The sequence below is a fragment of the Nylanderia fulva genome, unplaced genomic scaffold (assembly GCF_048542155.1).
Source record: "Nylanderia fulva isolate GAGA-0341 unplaced genomic scaffold, ASM4854215v1 Scaffold29, whole genome shotgun sequence".
In the NCBI taxonomy this organism is placed as follows: Eukaryota; Metazoa; Arthropoda; class Insecta; order Hymenoptera; family Formicidae; genus Nylanderia; species Nylanderia fulva.
The window spans coordinates 563,026-585,148 of record NW_028190358.1 but is presented as its reverse complement, the minus strand read 5'-3'; the positions used below and the strand labels follow the sequence as shown (position 1 = coordinate 585,148).

The 22,123-nt window shown below is 37.5% G+C and overlaps 1 protein-coding gene across 2 annotated transcripts in view; it reads right to left on the bottom strand.

Moving 5' to 3' along the window:
• LOC114933108 (protein O-mannosyl-transferase TMTC1) overlaps nt 1-21,313 on the bottom strand; it is a 162,326-nt gene extending 141,013 nt beyond the window's left edge. The window contains exon 1 of one of the 2 annotated variants that reach the window (XM_029305572.2): nt 20,814-21,313. Coding sequence is in view for 1 of the 2 variants with exons in the window: in XM_029305575.2 (XP_029161408.1) it covers nt 20,814-20,944 (131 nt within the window). In the remaining variant the exon portion in view is untranslated. The remainder of the gene's footprint in view (nt 1-20,813) is intronic. The other variant, XM_029305575.2, reaches the window with a different exon arrangement.
• Between the last annotated feature and the right edge of the window lie 810 nt (nt 21,314-22,123).

Here is a 22,123-nt window from a genome sequence, read left to right as displayed (position 1 = left end):
CTCTCACGAAGGAGGGGATGCTGGCGGCAGGTGGCGAGACTAATAGGACCTTTCTTAAGGCCGGAGGGTTAAACTGGATCGGGATATGAAGCGGCAGCTATTTGAATGAGGAACTTGAGCCGCTAATGAGAGAGGCACTTACGGTTATTATTATATCATGCGCGGGAGTCCTGCGTCGCGTTATTGTCGTGCAATTAAAACGTCAAGTTTCTTCTTTTTCTTCTATTTTTTGTTCTTTCGCGAGAGAACATATACTTCCGTGAATCGCGATACACATCACGCTCGACCGAAACACTCGGTCGTCGAGCGGCAAACTTTCCGAGCAATTAGAGCAATTGGACATAATGGTTACCGGTGTTATCGCACACCGTTTGCGCGAGCAACGAACCAGTTGTTGAAAATCGAACCAATTGTATCTTGATTATTCCCCGTCAAATGCATATTCGGCGAAATGATTCCCGGTGTATGCGTAATTCGGGAATAAGCGCGTGATTTTTGAACGTTCGCCTCGCTGTTTATACGCATTTAACAGCAACCACGCCGCGGTTAAGGAATTTCTAGCGAGCCACTAATTAACGTTAATATGCTAACAAGCCGGATAAATAACGGCGAAGCGAGCGATTAACCGACCGGACGGTAATCGACGAGCTGGCGGGGAGGCGAATGTATGAATTAATATCCGACGATGCGTGAGAACATTCAGATTTCTGCGAGAGCAACTCGCTCTTTCCCTCTCGAAATATGCAAATAGCTCGAGTTTAATGCGTAGAAACAGGCCGGGACTAACAGAAACGATCGACTTTGCGAAGGATTACGGCCCCTTTTCGTTCTCCGACGTGAAAACGCATGCGGAAACGCAACGCGGCCGATATACGACACGTAACATAGAGCTGCGGAACTTTTATCTACCATAGTACACGCAAAGCATTGAAAATGCTCGATGCGCTCGAGAGGATTTTAAAGGGTTTAGTCGGCCGACCGGTGCTTTCTCCCCGGCTTTGATCGAAATCAGTTTGTCGCGATTTTATTACCCGGGAATGGACGCGGTCGCGAATCCGCGATGTGCCACGCGGCGTTACAAATAAATCCCTTCCCTATGTTTGTCGCGGCAATAAAAGGCAGCCGCGGGTATCTCGCGCTGCGGGTCCCGGTTTCATGGAGCACGTGGACCTTTAAGCGGCATTCACACCATCGGCATACCGAAATAGCGCATATACAAATGAATGAGACGAAACGAATGTGAATAAGGATTACGAGGGGTTTGATCCGAAGCTATTTGTAGAGAGAGGATAGAGGGAGGAAATCGACAGAATTGAGAACTGGGTTTTCATCCCCTTCTAGATAACCGAGTTTCTCATCGTTCGCATTAGATAATAATGCGTGATTCTGAGAAAGTAAGAATTTCTCTCTGTCTTAAGCTTACTTGTCTTGATTTGATTTATATAACTGTGGTTTTTTTATATTATAATATATACATTAAAGAATAAACTAACATCTTAATCGCTCCATCACTTTAGTTAAAATAATTCTTTATAAAGAAGATGCAATCGTTTTCTTTACTGTCTCTCATGTGAATTAGAGGAGCTTCGATAAAGCCTTGCGTATACCTGACCAATCTTGTAACTCCTAGAGGATAGTAGAACGCAATCCTGGTTGCGACATTTTCTACGATAGCTAAACGGGGTTGCGTAATGTGTCTATATCCATTTTGCGATCGAATGCACAATACCAGGATGCGATCTTGTCGTACCATTCCATAATAGGACAAACATATCGTGATTTCGTCATTTCTATCAATATATTTATACTTTTATATATGTATATTTGTTACTAAAGTGCGATATATAAAATTAAAGAACATACTATTATCATCTATTAATAACTAAACATCATATCATCTTCCTAGATTGTAACAATGTAATTTGCCCGAGGTAAAAGTCAAAAACTCTTTTTTAAATAAGTAGGTATTGTATAAAATTTTTTAATTTATATATCTTTAGAAATATGTATCTTTTATCTTAAAAAATCTTATTTTTATTCGATTGTATTAATTATATACTTCGATTATATATGATTAACCAGCAAGACAATTCGATTTTGTAGCAATAGAATAAAATTTATGCTACGATGTCTTTTGTCAATTTTGCATTCTTCGACGAAATTTTTTAAACAGATTATTGATTATTGATAACTGATAATTTTTGCTGCTTGTAAGGGAAATTTGTACAGTTTGTGGAACATTCGTGTTCAAGAATTATTTGTATAAAGAACGGCAGACGCGAAACAAGTAATTTCGCGAGCGTTAAAACTGGAAAAATGTCGCGTTTAGCGATGCGAGTATACGATTTACGTTGAGATCTGTCACAGGTCGCGCATCGACGGCGCTTATCGTGTTTGCGTTTCAATTGACTGCGTGTGCAACGTGTGCATACGAAGGTTTCGTACATGAGGAAAAGGGAGTTAACACACATACATACATACACACATGTATATATATATATATATAGAGAGAGAGAGAGAGAGGGAGAGAGAAAGCTCGTAAAAACGATAAAAGCGCTACAATCACGACGAAGTACGTCTGTAACTGACGTGAAGGTCCGGTCCCACTGTAAAAATATATTTTATCCACGCCAGTGCAATGCAACCTCGCGATACATTACGTTACGTTTACTCGAACGTTCTGACACGGCCCTTTTATTTATGTTTGTTCAATCAAAAACGAAAAGAAGAGACGTAAGACTATTTTTCACCACCACTCTTTTAACGTTAAAAATGTGTCGATATTTAAACAAGATAAGGATAAGTTTGAAATTGTTCATAACTTTCTAATATCTCACGGATTTGAAAACCGAAGATGAAAAGGTTCGATCAATCTTATTTCATAAAATTGAAAATATTAGTATGTATATAATATTATTTTGAATATAGATAAAACTTTGCATATAATTTTCCTCCCTATTATTTATACAAAAAATAAAATAAATTGTGGATAACGATCATGTAAAAATGTAAAACATGTAAAACGTGCAATAAAGCCACTTTTATATGATACATATGTATATTTAAATTGATGTACATATACATATATATGGAATTATTACAGTATAAGTACAATGCATATATATATATATATATATATACATATATATGTACATATATTATATACGATTATCAGCACACACAGATATATGCATTATCTCAATTATTAATGATACTGAATTATTCACCTTCACCGTATTAAATGGATAATTCTACAGTAAAGTCAGTAATATATGGATATAATTAATTATTAACGAAAAACTTATATCTCATAATAGTCATGAGAAATTGAATGTTTTATTATTTGTTCGTATATATAAAATATACAATTATCAAAATGTTCCGAAACGACGTTACACAAATAATACATATATGCATAATATTATTTGATATAAGAGAGAGGCAAACGAATGTAATGAGTAATGTGAAATAAAATGTTCGCGAAATCAGAACATATCGGAAAGCAAAAACGCATACATCAGTTATGTAAGTGTGGAAGGACAAACTTCGATTGAAGGGAAGAAAGGGAAAGAAAAAAAATGTGCAATATATAAACGTGCAATATAAATAGTTTTTCACATTTAAATTAACACTTGTGGGCATTTTATATATATTTTATTTATTTCCGTGTATGTATAAGAGAGAACGAAAACGAGAGAGACTTTTGACGACGAGATTATTGAATCTCCGTATTTTGTTTATCGACCTTTTACCGAGTGCTTATTTGTAATACTTATTTGTCGAGAGCGTTCGGAGCGATATTTTGTTATTCTGAGAAAACCAAAAACACATCTCTTTGTGATAAACGAGGACAACGTTGATTGGTCCGATATTTCGGGTGGGAATACTGTTAACGCCGGGTATTTATATGCCGACTTTTGGTATCGAGGGATCTCTCTCTTCTCGGGACTCACAGCGAACGACAACGAAAGAAAAAGACACAGCTCGGAAGAATCATCGGAGTGAAGACTGATAAAGCTCGGACAATTAAACGATAAACATATATATAGCGTTGGAATAAATTGAGAAACCTTTGCTCCTATCCGGACGAAATTAATATCCTGACCAAATATCTTTCGAATATAAATATATTCTCGACTACAACATCAGAAGTGGGATCGTGGCCTGCCCTAGCGTCGGAGGAGATTGAAGTCTGACGACAGGAACATTCAAAATGGAAACGGGAAATGAGATGACCGTGGCCGAGTTGAAAGACGCTCTTCGTCTACGAGGACTGACTACTAGTGGAGCAAAAGCCGAGTTGATAAAACGGCTGAACGAGCATAACCCGAGCGTGTGGAGAGAGCTGGAAGAGGAACGAGGACAGGTGCGGCGTGAAATTGTCTTGAGCCCTGGGTGTTCGCGTCAAGTCGCGGAGGACGGCGGAACATTGACGGCGGGCGAGGAGGCACGTGCGTCGGAGGACAGGAGCTTCACGGCATTGAACCTGGAGGAAAGCGTCGCTGTGATGAGGCGAGAGCTAGAGCTGCTGAGACGTGAGAAGGCGTGTTGGCAGAGAGAGCAGGAACTGATGCGGCGGGAATTAGAGATTACGAGAAGGTCCCCCGCACCAGGAAGTAACGCGGCATCGGAGGGCAGCGTTACGTCGTTGACAGCAGGCGGAGTTCGCAATATTAAAGAACTGCTGCCCGAATTCGACGGATCCGAAAATACCTTTTGGAGGTGGAAGCAGCAACTCCAATTGTTGAAGCATACGTACAACTTGGACGAGAACTCCACACGGATACTAGTCAGTTCGAGGTTGAAAGGACGTGCCCTCGCTTGGTTCTACTCAAGAGCCGAGTACCTCGTATTGAACATGGAGGAGCTGCTCAAAGAAATGGAGCAGATGTTCGACCTACGTCCGGGAAAGCTGGTGATGAGAAGGGAATTCGAATCGCGAATCTGGAGGGCTGGTGAATCATTTTGTGATTACTACCATAGCAAAATGATTCTAGCTAACAGAGTGCCGATCGCAGAAGACGAAATCCTGGACTACATCATCGAGGGCGTGTCGGATCAACAATTGAGAAACCAGGCGCGTATGCTGAATTGTCGAGAAGGGATCGATCTACTCAAGGCGTTCGAAAAGATTCAACCTGAAGGAAGGAAGGCGAGTGATGCCAGGACGAACAAGGATGGATTGAGGACCACCGGCAGTAGGGGGACTGATGCGCTGGCGGCTGGAGGAGCGAGAGAGTGTTACCGGTGTCATGAGGTGGGGCACCTTGCGGCCCAGTGCAAAAAAGTGCCGAATAAAAAAGCGTGTTTTGTGTGCGAGTCGACGGAGCATTTTGCGAGGGAATGCCCGAGACGTGGTCAGGCTTCGACATCGGAGGCGGCGAGAGACTTTGCGCGCGCCGCCACGATGAATGTGGTGCACCCGGTGGATCTTCCGAAACCCTACACGATACGCGTGAAAATTACGCCCCTGAACGCGAAAGACAGGTACGTGTATATGCTGGACGCGATGGTTGATTCGGGGTCACCAATTAGTCTTGTGCGTGGCGATGTGATTCCGTGTGAATCACATTTTTCTAATGTAAACGAGCGATCGTTCTGCGGCATTAACGGGTCACGATTGAGAATTGACGGTACTTTTCGCGGACAATTGGAAGTTAGCGGCGTGCGAGTCGAGATAAAGTTTCACGTGGTACCGTGTAGTGCAATAGAGTTCGATGTTCTCCTGGGAAGAGATTTTTTAAACTGTTCGCAATTGCATGTTACAATCGGAGAAACATTTAAAATCGAGAGCACCGAAGAAACGCGCGCGATTAACGCATTAATGCACATCGACTGCAATAACAATTCTATTCACGCGTGTGACGAGCTGAGGATTAATCCTACGATCGGAGAAACATTTAAAATCGAGAGCACCGAAGAAACGCGCGCGATTAACGCATTAATGCACATCGACTGCGATAACAATTCTATTCACGCGTGTGACGAGCTGAGGATTAATCCTACGATCGGAGAAACATTTAAAATCGAGAGCACTGAAGAGACGCGCGCGATTAACGCATTAATGCACATCAACTGCGATAACAATTCTATTCACGCGTGTGACGAGCTGAGGATTAATCCTACGATCGGAGAAGATGCGTCGGCACAAATCAAAGAAGTATATGAATCGGGTTATCTCGGGAAAATGCGAGTGGACGAAAATATTGCTTCTGTTGTTGATTGCCCGGTGCCGCGAAACGCCAAGGACGTACAACGTTTTGTTGGACTGGCTAGTTATTTTCGCCGGTTTATTCCTAATTTCTCTCTGTTAGCGAAACCATTGTACGATTCTATAAGAAAGAATGCGATATTTAAATTCGAATCTCACGAAAATGCGTGCGAAAAGATATGCGAAGCGCAGCGAAAGGGCGCCGAACGTTATAATTTGCGCAGAAAAGCGGCCCATAAATATAGCGTTGGCGATTATGTCGAAATATGTAATGTAGAAACGGCGGCCGGAATAAATAGAAAATTAATATCAAAATATAAAGGCCCGTATACCGTGAAAAAATTTCTGGATCGCGATCGTTGCGTTATCACCGATGTTGATGAGTTCCAACTAACGCAGCGGCCCTATACAAGAATACGAGCACCGGATTAGATGCGCCCGTATATAAGTGTATGATTTTGTATGATTTTTGAAAAGACATGTTATTTATATTGTGTTCGATAATTTTGATAATAACGTTGACCGGGACGGTCAAAAAAATCAGGAATGGCCGAGCTGTGGGCATTTTATATATATTTTATTTATTTCCGTGTATGTATAAGAGAGAACGAAAACGAGAGAGACTTTTGACGACGAGATTATTGAATCTCCGTATTTTGTTTATCGACCTTTTACCGAGTGCTTATTTGTAATACTTATTTGTCGAGAGCGTTCGGAGCGATATTTTGTTATTCTGAGAAAACCAAAAACACATCTCTTTGTGATAAACGAGGACAACGTTGATTGGTCCGATATTTCGGGTGGGAATACTGTTAACGCCGGGTATTTATATGCCGACTTTTGGTATCGAGGGATCTCTCTCTTCTCGGGACTCACAGCGAACGACAACGAAAGAAAAGACACAGCTCGGAAGAATCATCGGAGTGAAGACTGATAAAGCTCGGACAATTAAACGATAAACATATATATAGCGTTGGAATAAATTGAGAAACCTTTGCTCCTATCCGGACGAAATTAATATCCTGACCAAATATCTTTCGAATATAAATATATTCTCGACTACACACTATTTCTTTAATATTTGATATGTTTTCAACTTGGTCGAGAAAGAATGAACTCTTATCCATCTCGGCTTCTTATCTTATATGTATACATATATATTGATTCTACGTTTTATCTGTTCGTACAACTGGCAGAAGAATTCTCCAAATTCGCGCGATTTAATATAGCTTACCTATATACAAATACGACTCAAATAAATATATATAAAATATGTTTAAATAGTCGTCGCGGCGCGATACGTATCGATCGCACTGCGTCACGATGCTCTGAAAAAGGAATAGGAATGCTATTTTCTTCCTAGGTAATCAAATAGCGAAAAATGTAGAATAATACTTTTTTAAAACGCGAGATCTATTTAGTGTATGTATATTATAAAAATAAAAAACAATACAGAATAATAAAACATGCAGTTTCGTTCAATCAAGGCTTTTGGCTAATGTCACTTTATTTTCAACCTTAACACACTTGTACACATTTATCGAAAACTATCAAATATCCGACTCATTTTTTAAGATACGGTTTCATACAACGAATTTATCCACACACATATACTGCTCTCTATGTGAATGTGCAATGATCTGTAACACTATTGGTTTCCCCTCATGTGCATTAACATATTAAAAAATGTAATATATAACATTTATTAATGGAAAGTCCACTTGTCTGATAATAATAAATTTAACGGTATTTTCTTCATTATGTTATAGTAAGATTACAAGTGCATAGATAGACATGACAGAATTTTGAGTGCTCGAAATATATATAATATCAGTTGCAAACAGCTTCGTATAATAGACGTCCGAAATATAAATATGAGAAGGTCTATTAATTTCTTTTTTATCGATAAATGAATCATGTTTAATTATGTATATAATTATATATATAATTACATACATATAATTATATATGTAATTATATATATGTCATATATCGCACTTGATTTTGATTAATTACGAAGAGAGTATGTTATAATAATTATCATAATTAAACCAATCCCGTTCACGGCCGTTTGCAATTTCAATTTAACATGTAGTGCACTCAAAAGTCAATTTAGCTGTTTAACGAAAATGAGTAATAAAATGCTTTACAACTATTCATGTTTTTTACTCATGCAAAACTGTGCAAAACTCTTTTAAATCTTGAATTAAGACGACGTAAATAGTGTACATATATATATATATATATATATATACATGAACTGCATTAGTGGTGATACGTACCTGTATATAGCCGCAATTTTCATCCGAGCAATTCATCGATTTCACATCCTTTTGATGTGCCCACATAAATTACTGCGCCACTTTACCAGCTTTTGAGCGATTGGGCAGAGAGAGAGAGAGAGAGGGAGGGAGAAAAAGAGAGAGAAAGAGAGCTTTTTAATATATCAGAGACCTAATGCGTCTCGTGAAAAATATAATGGCGAGAGATAATTATGGCATTAGCGCAAATTCGTTACTTTCATTTAATCTGTCATGCATAGTTAGAGCAAAGTGACGCCTGTTTGCTCTGGCACATTTACTCCACTAATATCATAATCCTTAAAGCTATTAAAGCTGACATATATATATATATATATATATCATGTTCGAGTATCAATGTAGACATTTAGACACATTCCTATCGTGTCAATTTGAATATAATATCGAAATGTCGCAAAGGGGAAAAATAAGCTTCTTGGCACGAACCGTAAACCAGGGGGCCAAAAACACGAGCTGTAATCACAGATTTTGCACGGATCGCTTAAAGATGATTTGCATGAATCTCTGAAATTCGTTTCCGCGCGCACGCGCAGCATCTCGGCGTCCGGGTCTATGGCTGTAAATTACGGAAAGGATATACGCGTCGGTTTTTCTCGATTTTTCTGTCTTACCTACATTAATCTTCCCTTCCGCTGCGGCAGCGGTAAGAGAAAATAAGATTGATGAGCAACTCGCCTTAATTAATGCGAAGCACCCGTTAGGACGCTACATCAAGGATCTGGGCAGGAACTCAATCGTGCAACTTGATTCAGATTTAAACGGGATTCGAACGACGCGACATTGTCGTTATTAAGTCGGTTCCCGCAACATCGCCATTTCAAACGACGAATTTGCGAATTGGATCGTTCATTTTAATTCGACAAATCTACCGTCATATTTCAACATTTTCCTAGCTTACCATTCTTAAAGGCATTAACACGTTCCGGAAAATATATATCCCTCCACTCTTTATCATCCTGTTTAGATTAATCGTTCTACGTTATAGCGCTCCATTTTGCGTCATCTGCCACCTCTTTACCGTTATCAAAACCGTGATCTAACGGATAATTTACAAAGCTCTCTACTCGGACGACTTAATTAAAAGAGACTGTTTATTACGTAATTTCCTGTATTCCTATGTATACGCATATTACAAATATATTTAAATATTTTATTTGAAAAAAAATTACAATTTTGGACTTGAATTTTAATAGCCAGCATTTTTCTGAACAATTAAATTTGAACAATATATCCATATTGTATAGGGAAAAAAATAATTCGTCTTATAAAAAAAAAAAAAATATAAAGATTATCGTAAACAACAGATAGCGGCTGCCCAGTGAGCTATTTATTCCGTTTGTTGTGAGAAAAATAACTCGGATTAACCGAGACCACATTTCAACAAGAAACTACTAAGCTCTTCCGCCTTCTTCGACCCTAGCAAACTCATTTGAGTACGCTATCCCTTAATAGTTTTATAAGCCAGTATATAATTCTTATTAGAGCTTTGCCTAACGTTAGACGGTAGATACGCGGGAAAGAAGAAGCCGCGTGTTTTCGTAAATTTTAATTATTTCGCGAGAGAAGCGCGGAGTCTGTTGAAGCAACCTCTTCGCAGTAAAGTACCTACTAGGATTACAAAAATTACGTTGCGTATATCTCTGCTTATGCCGACATTAATTACGTTTATTACGACTTTGCTTATTCATGAGATTCGAGAGTATAAAAATGATGCGCCACGATGGGACGGAGCGGCGATGGAGCGTATATTTATCGAAGATTAATTAGGTATGTTAATGAAGATACGTGCACGTGCACACGCGCGAATCGTCCGTCCGGGCAACATTTTACAGTTTTATACGGTTGCAGCTGTGGGATTCCGCTAATGCCATTGCGACCTGCAATAGTCGCCTGCCGTAGCACGAAAAATTTTAATGAACAAAAACTCAACGGATGGCAAACACACGACGTCGGCAAAACACATGACTGCATAAAAATCCAGCCGTCATGAAATTGCAATCAACTGAAAGTTCTCTATTTTTGTACAATCAGGCGCAATGAACATTACGGGCGAATGTAAAATCGTTTGCGTAATAAAATTATCATCACTGACCCGCTCACGATGCGATTCCATTGCAAATCGCGTACGTAAATTGTAGAAATTAATGGTGGGATAATTATATTTCGGAAATAAAAAAACCAGTAATGGTATACAAAAAAAAAGCCAATACATTTCTCGATTTTTAATTTTAACGATTTCTTAAATGCCGATTTCGTCAATTAGAAATCAATTATTTTGATATATCATAATACTTCAAATTTAGCAATTATCGATTTTAGAATTGAATACTGTTTAGCATAGTTCTAGTTCACGTCTGTTAACATGGCAGAAACTTTCAGACTACATTACTGGATTCTACTATGTGTATCTCAACCTAAAGAAGAAAAGTGACACACGAGTAAAAATGTATCTCTTGTTTAAAATAAGTTTTCTCATCTTATACAGATTGGATTATACGTTTCAAAAATAATGAATTAGAGATCGAAAATTCGAAATTCTGAGAAAAACATTGTCGAGAACAGATATATATAGTTAACATTAATAACAATGAGAGTATCCAACACGACGATCTTTTCTGTTTAATCTTTAGTTCATAATGATTATAATATTAAATTTTCTCTCGCGGTATCAGAAATAATATTCTACATAAGACTTAAAGAAAGGTTCTAGTCACCCGTTGTGAAGCCGGTGTACTGTAAGAAGAGATGGTAACTTACTTGCGGATAATGTCTCGCGAACTCGACACGATTTTTTGCTCGGACAATGGATTCCGACCGCTGCACAACTACATATAACCGTAAAAACATTTAGCATCAAGTATATACCATGTGCACATTATCTCTCGCAAATTCTATATTCTCGTCAAGTTTACGCAGAACTTGCGCTGTCTTTGAAGTTAAACAACGCGCATCACTCCGTTCCGCGGATGTATAATTTCACACAATTTCGTAAAATTGCTATGAACATATACCTAACAACATTCAATTAAATTTGATGCATTTACGCAGTAAATATGTATACTCGTTAGCATACTATATTTTCGATAAAAAGTGCAATAAGATTCTTTGAAAGAAAATCTCTCAGTTCCATTATATTTGAAAGGTATCTCGAGATATTTAGGCCATATCTCGTATATATGTACATATGTAAAATATGAAACCCTCCCCCTTTCCACACACACATATATGTATGTCCGTCATATTCTTTTATGTCGTTGATTTAACAGCGTTTTCCTTTCTGCGACCCTTTTGTCGCGATTCTATCGTTATTTTTTTTAGAGCTCATCCCATTCGTTTGCAGCGCAAACATACTTACGTTACTGTTGTCATTCTCGTTCAGTTGAGAACGTAGGACAAGAGGCATTTCAATTTTGCGCGGTATGTATTATTATACCGATAATATTCACGGAATAATTTCATATAAGCTTCTGCTTAAACGCTTCGGCCTAGTAAACTTTCAAAACATTTCAATCAAGTTACATGAATAATTGCGACACTGATTGGAACGATTACACATATTTCAGAATAATATAAATACCGAACGGCACTCTCTCTCTCTCTCTCTCTCTTTCTCTCTGAAAAAGAATAAAATTTGGTTAGCAGTTTACACCGATGGAAGAATGGCAAAATTGACTAAATAAATTGATGGAAATACGCATCAATGAATGGTATGCAATTTTGCAGCGACGTATAATTTTATTTGTTATCGTACATTCTAGAGTGTTGTTTTGAATGAGATCTGTAGCTGCCAAAAAATTTTTTGTGTACAATTGGGACACTCTAAAATGATATAAAACTTATAACAATAATATCTCTACAATTATTTAACCTTAATCTCTGCACCAGAGCAAATTGGATATATGCGTAAAATGTAATTTATAAAAATTATTTCATATTATTCTGTTAATAAATTTTATTCCAGTAAAATATATGTAATATTACGCCAACAAAACATATGTCGCTATTTTTTTATGAATCCGGATATCTCCAAATGTTATATTATATAACACACGTTCTCTCGCAACAGCATAACATAAATAAAATAGATATAACGATATCAGACAAAGGATAATTCAACAGAGATTTAATATTAACACAGAGAACAAACAGCAAGATTTGTTAGACCTTACGATTCGGAGATATGTATGTGTATATATATATAACCGCCTTTCTCTCGTCCTACATTTCAGGAATCCTAGTCACGTACTGTAGCTTTACCCAGCCAAAAAGTGTATACACTTTTTTTTTTTTGCGGTAACTTATTACACCGACCGAGTCTTGAAAGTCCTCTCTAATCATCGTATCAAAACATAGGATTTTTTCTCGTGTTAGTCTAGGCCAATGATTCTGCCGGTACTTTTGCGAAAGGTCAAATGTAAAATTCCTCTGTTCTCACGTTCAATTTAAATATCCCAGAAGAGATAGCTGCTTTAATTTAATTTAATGGTTATAAAACTATTTGATATAAAAGTTTTACTAGTCGCGAAAAATAATTTTTATCCGCGGAATTTTTATCCACAGAATTTTTTAATTACAAAAAATATTTGTTTATTCTTAATTTGACCTGAATTGAACTTTTTATTATAACTGAAAATTATATCGATAAAAATGTTCTGAGAAAAGATACGCGTGTCTCTCGGTCAATTTCTGATCCGGTCAAAGATAGAAGAAGGAGTAAGCCTTAAGTCAATAGGCCTAATTCCGAACTGAATGAGTAATTAATCTCTCTCGATCCTCCTCTCTACATAAGCCGAGATTACCGAGTATCTAATGCTCGAGACATCGATGAAGCTTAACCAGCCTAAGCCAGTAGATGCAACAAGACTGCAGCTACTTATTCGCTTCTATATAAGCAGCTGTACCTTTGTAGTATATCGTACGACTAAATGTTGTTTATCATACTTGTTAGCCATGATTCTAAATGTACATATTCATAATCGCGTCTGAGCAAAGTTCCATAAAATACGTTGCAAATTCTATCCGATAAGCCCGTAGCGCAAAATATACATAATTCTGCATAAGGTTTCCGTATATCTAGAACATTTTCTACATAATCTCTAATACGTACAACGCATGTACATATATACATTATGGAAAAGGAATATATATTACCTATTCATATATATGCGCGCAAATCATTTAGAATTTAGAATATCACGAAGTAATTGATATAGCTCTCATGTAAAAAAAAAACACAATTTAAATTTTCTAGGTTAATAAGAATCATCAGGCGCGAATGGTAGAGAAAAATAATTTTTCTTAAAATTATAATTGTGCATTAAGAATAACCTTCATATCTTTGTATACGAAAACTATTCATTATAATCGAGACATGTAAATAAATTCAAAAAATAAGAAACATATGTTTACATTCTAACAATAATGCATGTGTATTGCAAAATAAAATTATATCTAATCAAATCAACGATATGATTTATTCTCTATTCTTTTTAGATATTAAAAACGTTTATGTTTGGCAGTTATCAGATATATATATATATATATATATTTTTTTTTTGAGACATTATTCATCGTGTGATTAGCATAAAATAAAATTGCATGTACTTCTGCGTGTAACTTTTCTTATCATTATATACGACTCGAGATATCGGTCGCTCGGTATCGGATCGTTATTGTTTCAACAATATTATCTTTCATCGCGTTATACGATCCGTTCTAGAGAGCGCCAAAGGGTTAAATGTGTCATCGCCTCAATTTCCCGCGGTCGGAAAATCAGGCGACGAATACGCTCGCCATAATAAAAGGCGATATACGTATGTCGGATGTCGGCGTCGTCAAAGCGTTACGCTTTGGCACGTATTCGCAACAAATAGTCGGACAATCGTAGTACAAACGGTATCAGTATCGTTTAAACCGCGAGGCAACGTTTCGCCCTTTCGACTCTTTTGTATCTCGCCGTTCGCGTGTCAGTGGAAGAGCTCAACGGCGAGAGCGACGTACGTTTCGCGGCGCTTATTGTTTCCCGTTTATAAATGCCAGGGATGACACGGCGTCGGGTACGTTTCGTTTGCGCCGCCCCATCGCGATTCGTCACATTTCAAACTCTCATTTGTTTCTCTCGCGTGTTTCCGCGAAACTACCGCGCGAAACGAACGGCAGATATGCACATAGAGACATTGATGCACTCGCTAATGGTATACACATATACGATTCGTTCGTACATCCCACTCTTAAATTGTCGTAGACAAAAATGACGATCGTGTCCAATTAGAGAAAATAAATTAGGACAAAGTCGTAAATTTGTTTGACAACTGACAAGAAATATAGCGATTTGCGCAGCAAAGCAAACAAAATTTACTTCTTCATGACTAGTCGAAAACACGTATCGTTACAGTATCCTCAAAGACTATCTAGATATATTTTCACTATCATTTATCAGATAATGTCGCAATTTAGAAATAAATTAGTCACGCGAGGACTAGATATGTATCGTTACTTTTTCAACAGCAATAAATCAGACTGCCGACGTAAAATACGAGGACAGATCGCGTCTAATTTAACGGAGTGCAATGTGCCTACGAATTCAAATGTGTCACCTAGCAGTTGAACCCGTTATTGTCGCCGCTCGCGCCTATATCACGGATGGTCTGTAAATTTAGGGAATCCTAACTCATCGCGACCTGGTCTGGTTCGCGCGCCAGCTGCGTACTCTTAAATCCACGAAAAACCATACGCGATCGGGGAAAGCCGGCAGTATTAATTTCCCTGGTAGGAAGAGAGAGAGAGATCGTGCGGTGTGTTGCTGCACGGCGAACCTGCCTCGCCATGCGTGAAATTGCAACTGCCACGCCATATCGGGCGTGCGTATTCGACCGAAATTTTAATTTCGCATTTCCGCCTGACGTGACATCGACGATCCGCGGTGGTAAAAGCGGATTGTCACTTGGCGATTAAGCGAATGTACCGAAAGCCGGATTTAAGAATTAACGCCTGCGCGCCGCGACGATCCGATTCTTCTCATCCATCCGCGGAAACGACGGAATGAGGTGACGCGTCATTATGCCGCGTCGCGGCGTATCGAGTTCCGCTGCGGTATAAAGGTCTGCGGTTTTGCGTTACCACAGACGATTCTCCATTTTGCATCAAGTTGCGTCTTTGGTTTGCGATTTCTAGATATATACAAGGCATCTGAGTCGAAAGCAATCTCGATGCGTCTGTATTCGACTCCCCGTGATGAATGCAATAGGATAGACGTGTATGTTCGTGATCACGTGACGTTTCTTAATTCAAAAATCTAGTGCGAAAATTCGCATCCGGAATTTGCATGAAACTAGACTCCAGATCGGATTACGCTAAACGACCTCGACACAGCTCGAACGTAGTCTAAATTATGCGAAGTAACCATCGATTCGGATTAGATCTCACTTGAATTATCGAGAGTAACATTAGCCCTTACGCTGAATTCAAGATGGAGCAAGTTGTCGGAATGGAAAGCAGAGATATGTATGAAATAAGAAATTTATTAATCTATTATTAAATTAAAATCAATATAGAAATATATAAAGATATTATAAATATTAATTTCTATCTTTATAATCTTGCGATTATTTCAGTAAATATAACTCATTATTTTTGTAAAAATGAAGAAAGACATTTTGCACGGTTTCAAATCTAATAATGGAATATCCTTTTACAGAAAAAAAATGATTTATTTTTGATGAATCTTCATATAAAAGAATTTTTGTCACCTTATTATTACACTTTTATAAATAAAAGATATGTCAAAACGTTTAATTTGTTGGCAGATTTTGCTCAAGATTTAAAAATGCGAGAACGTCGGCAATAAAAGATTTAATACCTCAGTAAATATTCAGATCAAGTCATGGCAAAAGCATTAAGTAAGAGAGGACGCCGCTATTACTCGCACAGAAAAAGGGAGACGCGGCTGTGATATCGCGTGGTTTATTTTCATCGCGTATCACAAAACCGCGAATCCTTTGTGAATCGCAGATACGAATGGGCGGAAAGGTGCGGCAGGAAATGAGAGGAGGAGGGTGTAAAGGCGGGCGGACGAACGAACGAGCGGAACCGCTGAATATTCACGTGCGCAGATGAATCGAACGGATTCCCCTGAATATTCAACCGTCTATGGCGATGATAAAAATTATTCCACGCCAGGGAAGAATCGTATTTCAGAGCTACCGAGGTACTTTCTCGTTGTCGCAGTGATTTCTCGATCAACCGACCAACCTTAGAACCTCGAGGTACTTTATTAAAATTTGCAGAAAGATAATTATCAGATATTCTCCCTCGAGCTAATACATTTGCTACTGTACGAACGTTAAATAAAAAAAAAAAAAAAAAAAAAAAAGAGAAACAGCCATTTATCTCTTCTCGGAAGAATTACATTTTTATCGGTTATAAATAATTATTTTCCGGTATAAAAATATATAAATAAAAAATAAAAATATATTGTATAAATAACGCGTGATAACAAAAGCGTGAAAAAATTGATAAAAACCGTCCAATCGATAAACCGAATATAGTTTCCGGTACACTATACAAAATGTCCCAGAGTGACAGAAGAATAATTTCCAATTCTCTCGCGGAAAGAGCAGAATGACAGAGCGTGTTTGCGATTTTACGTCAGAAAGGAGAAGAGATCGTGATATGTTTCTCTAGCCGTGGCGGCAGGGAATTCATATCGTCGGAGAAAGAAAAATATTCCCATCGTTTCGCGGTTCAAACTACCGGTTAGACGATCGACGTCCACCCGGAAAATTCCGCAGCGAGATTCGGCATGAAATTTCGAAAGCGGAATCTTTCAACCGGTGCCGCGGAGAAACGCCTCGACCTCTCCTCCAAGCTGATGCTTCGGGAATATTACCAGGAAACTACGGAATGTTATTTATGTAAAAGGCACGGCAGGTAGCAAAGAATTTCTTAACTTTGTCGGGAAATTCCTTCTCCCCGGCCTTTAGTGAGAAAATAAGAGTAGCGAATAGGCGAGGGAGATGTTATTGTGCAATCTGAAACAGCTCTGATACAAGCGCAAGCTAAATACATATTTCCCCTGAATGCACACGAGGTATCCGCATCTATGCAGTTTCTTCAACGTTTAAATCTCATATTCATAAAACTACGCAACAATAGTATAACTTGGATATTCGATTCTGTAGAAAATAAATAGACGAGCATGAAAAAATGTGTGGAAATGCGAATGCATAACGTGTCGAGCTACTCGAAATACAATATACGCAATTAAAAATAAATTAATACAAATTGTCGCTCGTATATTGAAAACAAAGTGATAAATCTAAGGCCAACTTATCGAGCTGAATATTCGAGAAGTTCAGTCAACTACCATTTATTACATGTATAAATTATAAAACTACAGTCATTAGATATTAAAACTAACGCAAATTACAATCATTCTATAAACGTTTCGACCGCACGCGGTCTTCTTCAGTATAATTATTGAAATATAAATTCATACAACTTCACATAATATCGGAGTTTAATTATAATTATTCAGAATCGAGAGTTTTTGAGTAATTAACGCGTGTTCTAATCCGTCATGTCCAACAATGTTCGCCTCGATATGATCTCTGATTTTGCTCAGATCTCGGATAGTTTCATCGTTAATAAAAAATTAACGATTAACGTATGTCTAAATTTATTATATTATTATTATTATTATACGCAATTAAATTCAAATAGGTGTGATACGCTCGCTCTTGAAAAATTTCCGACTATCGACGGAAGAATCTCCCGTCAGTATTGTTGCTCTTACTATCGTGAATATAGTTTAATTTAAGATAGCCCCTTGAGGGCTACAAGACTCTGAAGAAAGCTTTTGCAAATACAATGGTTACGAAAGGAGTCGATCGAAACCATCCACTCGTTAGACGAATGCCTCAAGGCTAAGTAGCTTACACCGGAGCTAACAGTTTTCATCCGCTTGTCTACAATACGTCTCCCAACGTATGCCAGAAAAGTGGTAGAGTATCAGAGTAAAAGGTTTTGTACAGATTTTACGACAAAATCGCCCTCTCTCTCTCCCTCTGTTATAAATATACATGATACATACATAATATATATATATATATATATATATAAATAAATATTTTTCATCTGGCGTAAAAATACTGCTAAGCAACAGGGTAGGTTAATATTGCTTCTTTATTAAAAGGCTATATAAAATGCCACCATAACACGTCTGGTCGGGTCCTCGTTTGAACTCGTAAACGCCGGTGGGTCAACTGATATTTCAGGATCGCGCGCAAACAACCCAACGGCACGGAGATGGCGGGATTATGGGCTCTCCAGGCCATAGGGAAAAGCCATGCTTGCGGGCCGACGTAATCAACTGAATGAGCAAGTGACTCTGGAGTACCGACCTCATACAAGTAGCATCACTCTCTCTCTCTCCCTTTCTCTCCATCTATATTTCTATCTATAGGTATATATCTTGGTGCGGTCATCTGAATAAACCATGAGTGTTGCCTTAATGATGAAATCGAAAGTACAAACGGCCAGAATCCCATTTCGAATCAACAGATGTGAATATATGAATAAAAATCATTTGAATCATCAACCGTCTTAGCGCCGTTTTTATGATAATCTCTCTTGGAATTCTCTATCCTCTCTTCGATATAATATGATGTTATCTTAAACATCGAATGGCTCTTATTGTTAGTCGAATTGGCTGAATCCAGATATACGAATGCAATAATAATACCTTAATAATCTTGTGCATCTCCGAGTCGAAAATACATCGTATGCACTTTGACTGTACTGACATCATGTGCCGATAACGTTTGCAAAATTGGTATCTAACTCACGCGGTTGAACGTTTGACATTGACGTGATGTTTAAGCAACGTTGATATTTTACCGATGCACATCCATTAGCACATATTTGCGCTCACGGTCGCGTCTGTAAAAAATGCGCAAACCTGTTTGTACAAAATGTATTTGTAAAAACGACGAACACGGCTGTCGTTCGTTAGTATTGTATTCGAGTAATGCTTTCTATTGCATCGAAAGAATGTTTCTAGGTAGCTTTTTTATTCGCTATCAAACAGAACATAGCCGTTCGATGTGCAAGTTTAATGGAAATCGCAATTAAACGCTGAATTTTATATGACGCTCTTCTCAGTAATTATACTTCGTTCCGTTTGTAATTTCCTTAGGTAGCTGGTATTTTATTTAACTACCTTTTAATAGTCGACGAATCGTCCGAGTTAAAGTTCCTGTGATACTCGCTAAAATTCACTCGTGCCTTGAACTTCCTTTTATAACTACGGAATAATTAAAATACTTCAATTAGATGAATTCTTATCTCCCTCCCCCCCCCAGATTTCTTTACTCCACCTACTTTGCCTTGGAGCGTTGCTTTATATTAAAGTTGATGTAACAAATATTAATGGATCAATACAATATTTCTCAAGTGGTATCTCACGCAGATTAAAAATATTAAAATGATAATATATAAGTAAGAAAAAAATTAATATTTTCTTTCTCTCATATAAATCTTTTTTAAATTCTATATATAATTAAAAATATATTATGCGATTTAATGATTTTATCCTCAACAATCAGTGTATTTAATCCGAAGATCGCAATTGTGTTTTACTCTCTCACAACCGCTATCATTACTTTGATATCGCCGCGTAAAGTTAGTGATGCACGCGTATATTACGAACGAAACTCAAACATAATATCCTGAAAAGCACTCATAACTCTATTTCGTCGAGCCACATACCTCCCACACGATTTCAAATCATGATATCGCAATCTGCCTTTGCTGCCCCTAGTTTGTGACAGGTGTTTAATATTACTTGGAAATTTGGATTTCTATAAATGTTACAGCGATAATCATGATGCGTTAGTGCATAAATCTATTACTAAAACGCCAAGTAAAATATGCAACTGTAAATTTTCCTAAATAAATAATGCAGATTTATTTAATAATATAATAAATATTCTAAAAGTCTACTTCGTCTAAACATAAGTCTTTTATAATTCGGAATAACAACACATTATAAATCCGTATCCATTAATGCAGGAAATAATCAGATTGTAATTGCTTCTCAAAGAGTCTCACGATACTGTAATCAATGTTCTATTTTGAAGAGTTATAGGATCAATGCCTGATTATTAAACGATAAAAGCGAATAATGAAAAGTGACAAATACGAAGAATAATCGAAGGAGAAAATTTTCGAGAAGCATGTCATGTGCGATTTGAACGTTCGATGCTTTTCAGGGAGAAAAATACCTGTCGTATCGATGGTTATTCATCCAGGCAAGCATGCGACAATAATCTTGAAGGATAACCCGCGTGTTAGTGTCACGATCGAAATGTAAACGTCTTTTTCCAGTCATTGAAAGACACTTGTCACTCCTCATGAAATACGCGTTACAGAGAATAACAAGGCATCGCGAGCGGATTTTATTGACGTTGTCCTGAATTCTTCGTCGGCTTTTCCATCGGCGTTATAATGCAAAATGTCGGATTCCTGGCGCATTCGTATCGCGGTCTTTCTCGTCGTAGCTTCCGACAGCCGTTATAACCAGACAGTCTCATAATGTTCACATGATGGAAACTAAAGGAAAACGCCGCAGGTGTTTATACGGAACGTGGCGCTCTCTCTTTCTGAATAACTTGGATTAATAAAAGGTGCGTCAATCCTCCGAGAATGCTTAACAAATACATGGGCATTGCGAAAAATATGATATTTTTTCAGCGAAGAGAGAACCTATTGAACTCGCAATACTCGCGTAATACTCATTACAATTGTACGCTGCAGTATTTCGATTCATTATCAAAACAAAATATATCCTTATGCCACACACGTGTGGGAATATTTAACATAAACTGAAGGTCTTATGAAAATGTGTCCATTTTATAAACATGTTATTCCGATGTTTTTCTCAGAACAATATGGTAATATTAATTGTTATATTTGCGAGTTAGTAAACTCATTAATTTAATAGTATAAATAAAAAATTGAAAATTATTATTGCATACATGTGTTATTAAACTCTTTCGAATCATGATTGTTCAATTTAAATTAATGCAGATCCCGAAAATTATAAGAGATGTAATTTATTATTATATTATTCGATATTATCGTGTAGAAAATGAGCAGTATATCTAGTAAAATATCTATTCTGTGAAAATTAATATCGGCTTTAGGTCAACGATAAACTTTTTCCAACAAATATAAAACCGAATATTTGAATTTTGTAAAAATCCGGTATCTCAATATCCGGCCGTTATTATAGACAAACAACACTGACACAATTTGCAGACGAAAGTTCGATTTCCTCTCGCGTGGTCTGTCTACATAAATAATGCGTAAAAACACGAAACTTTTTAAATTATAAAATCGGTATATACGGTGCGGATGGTGTCGGAACAACTGGCGGTTCTAATGCGCAATTTATTAAGATACACGGCCTCTTTAATCGATATGGAAACAAGAGATGGGGAAACGAGCGACCTGAGAAAACTTATCGCCGTCTGTTACCGGAGACAGCATGCTTTTAAATATATCTCAACGAGACGATTTATGATGCCGACAG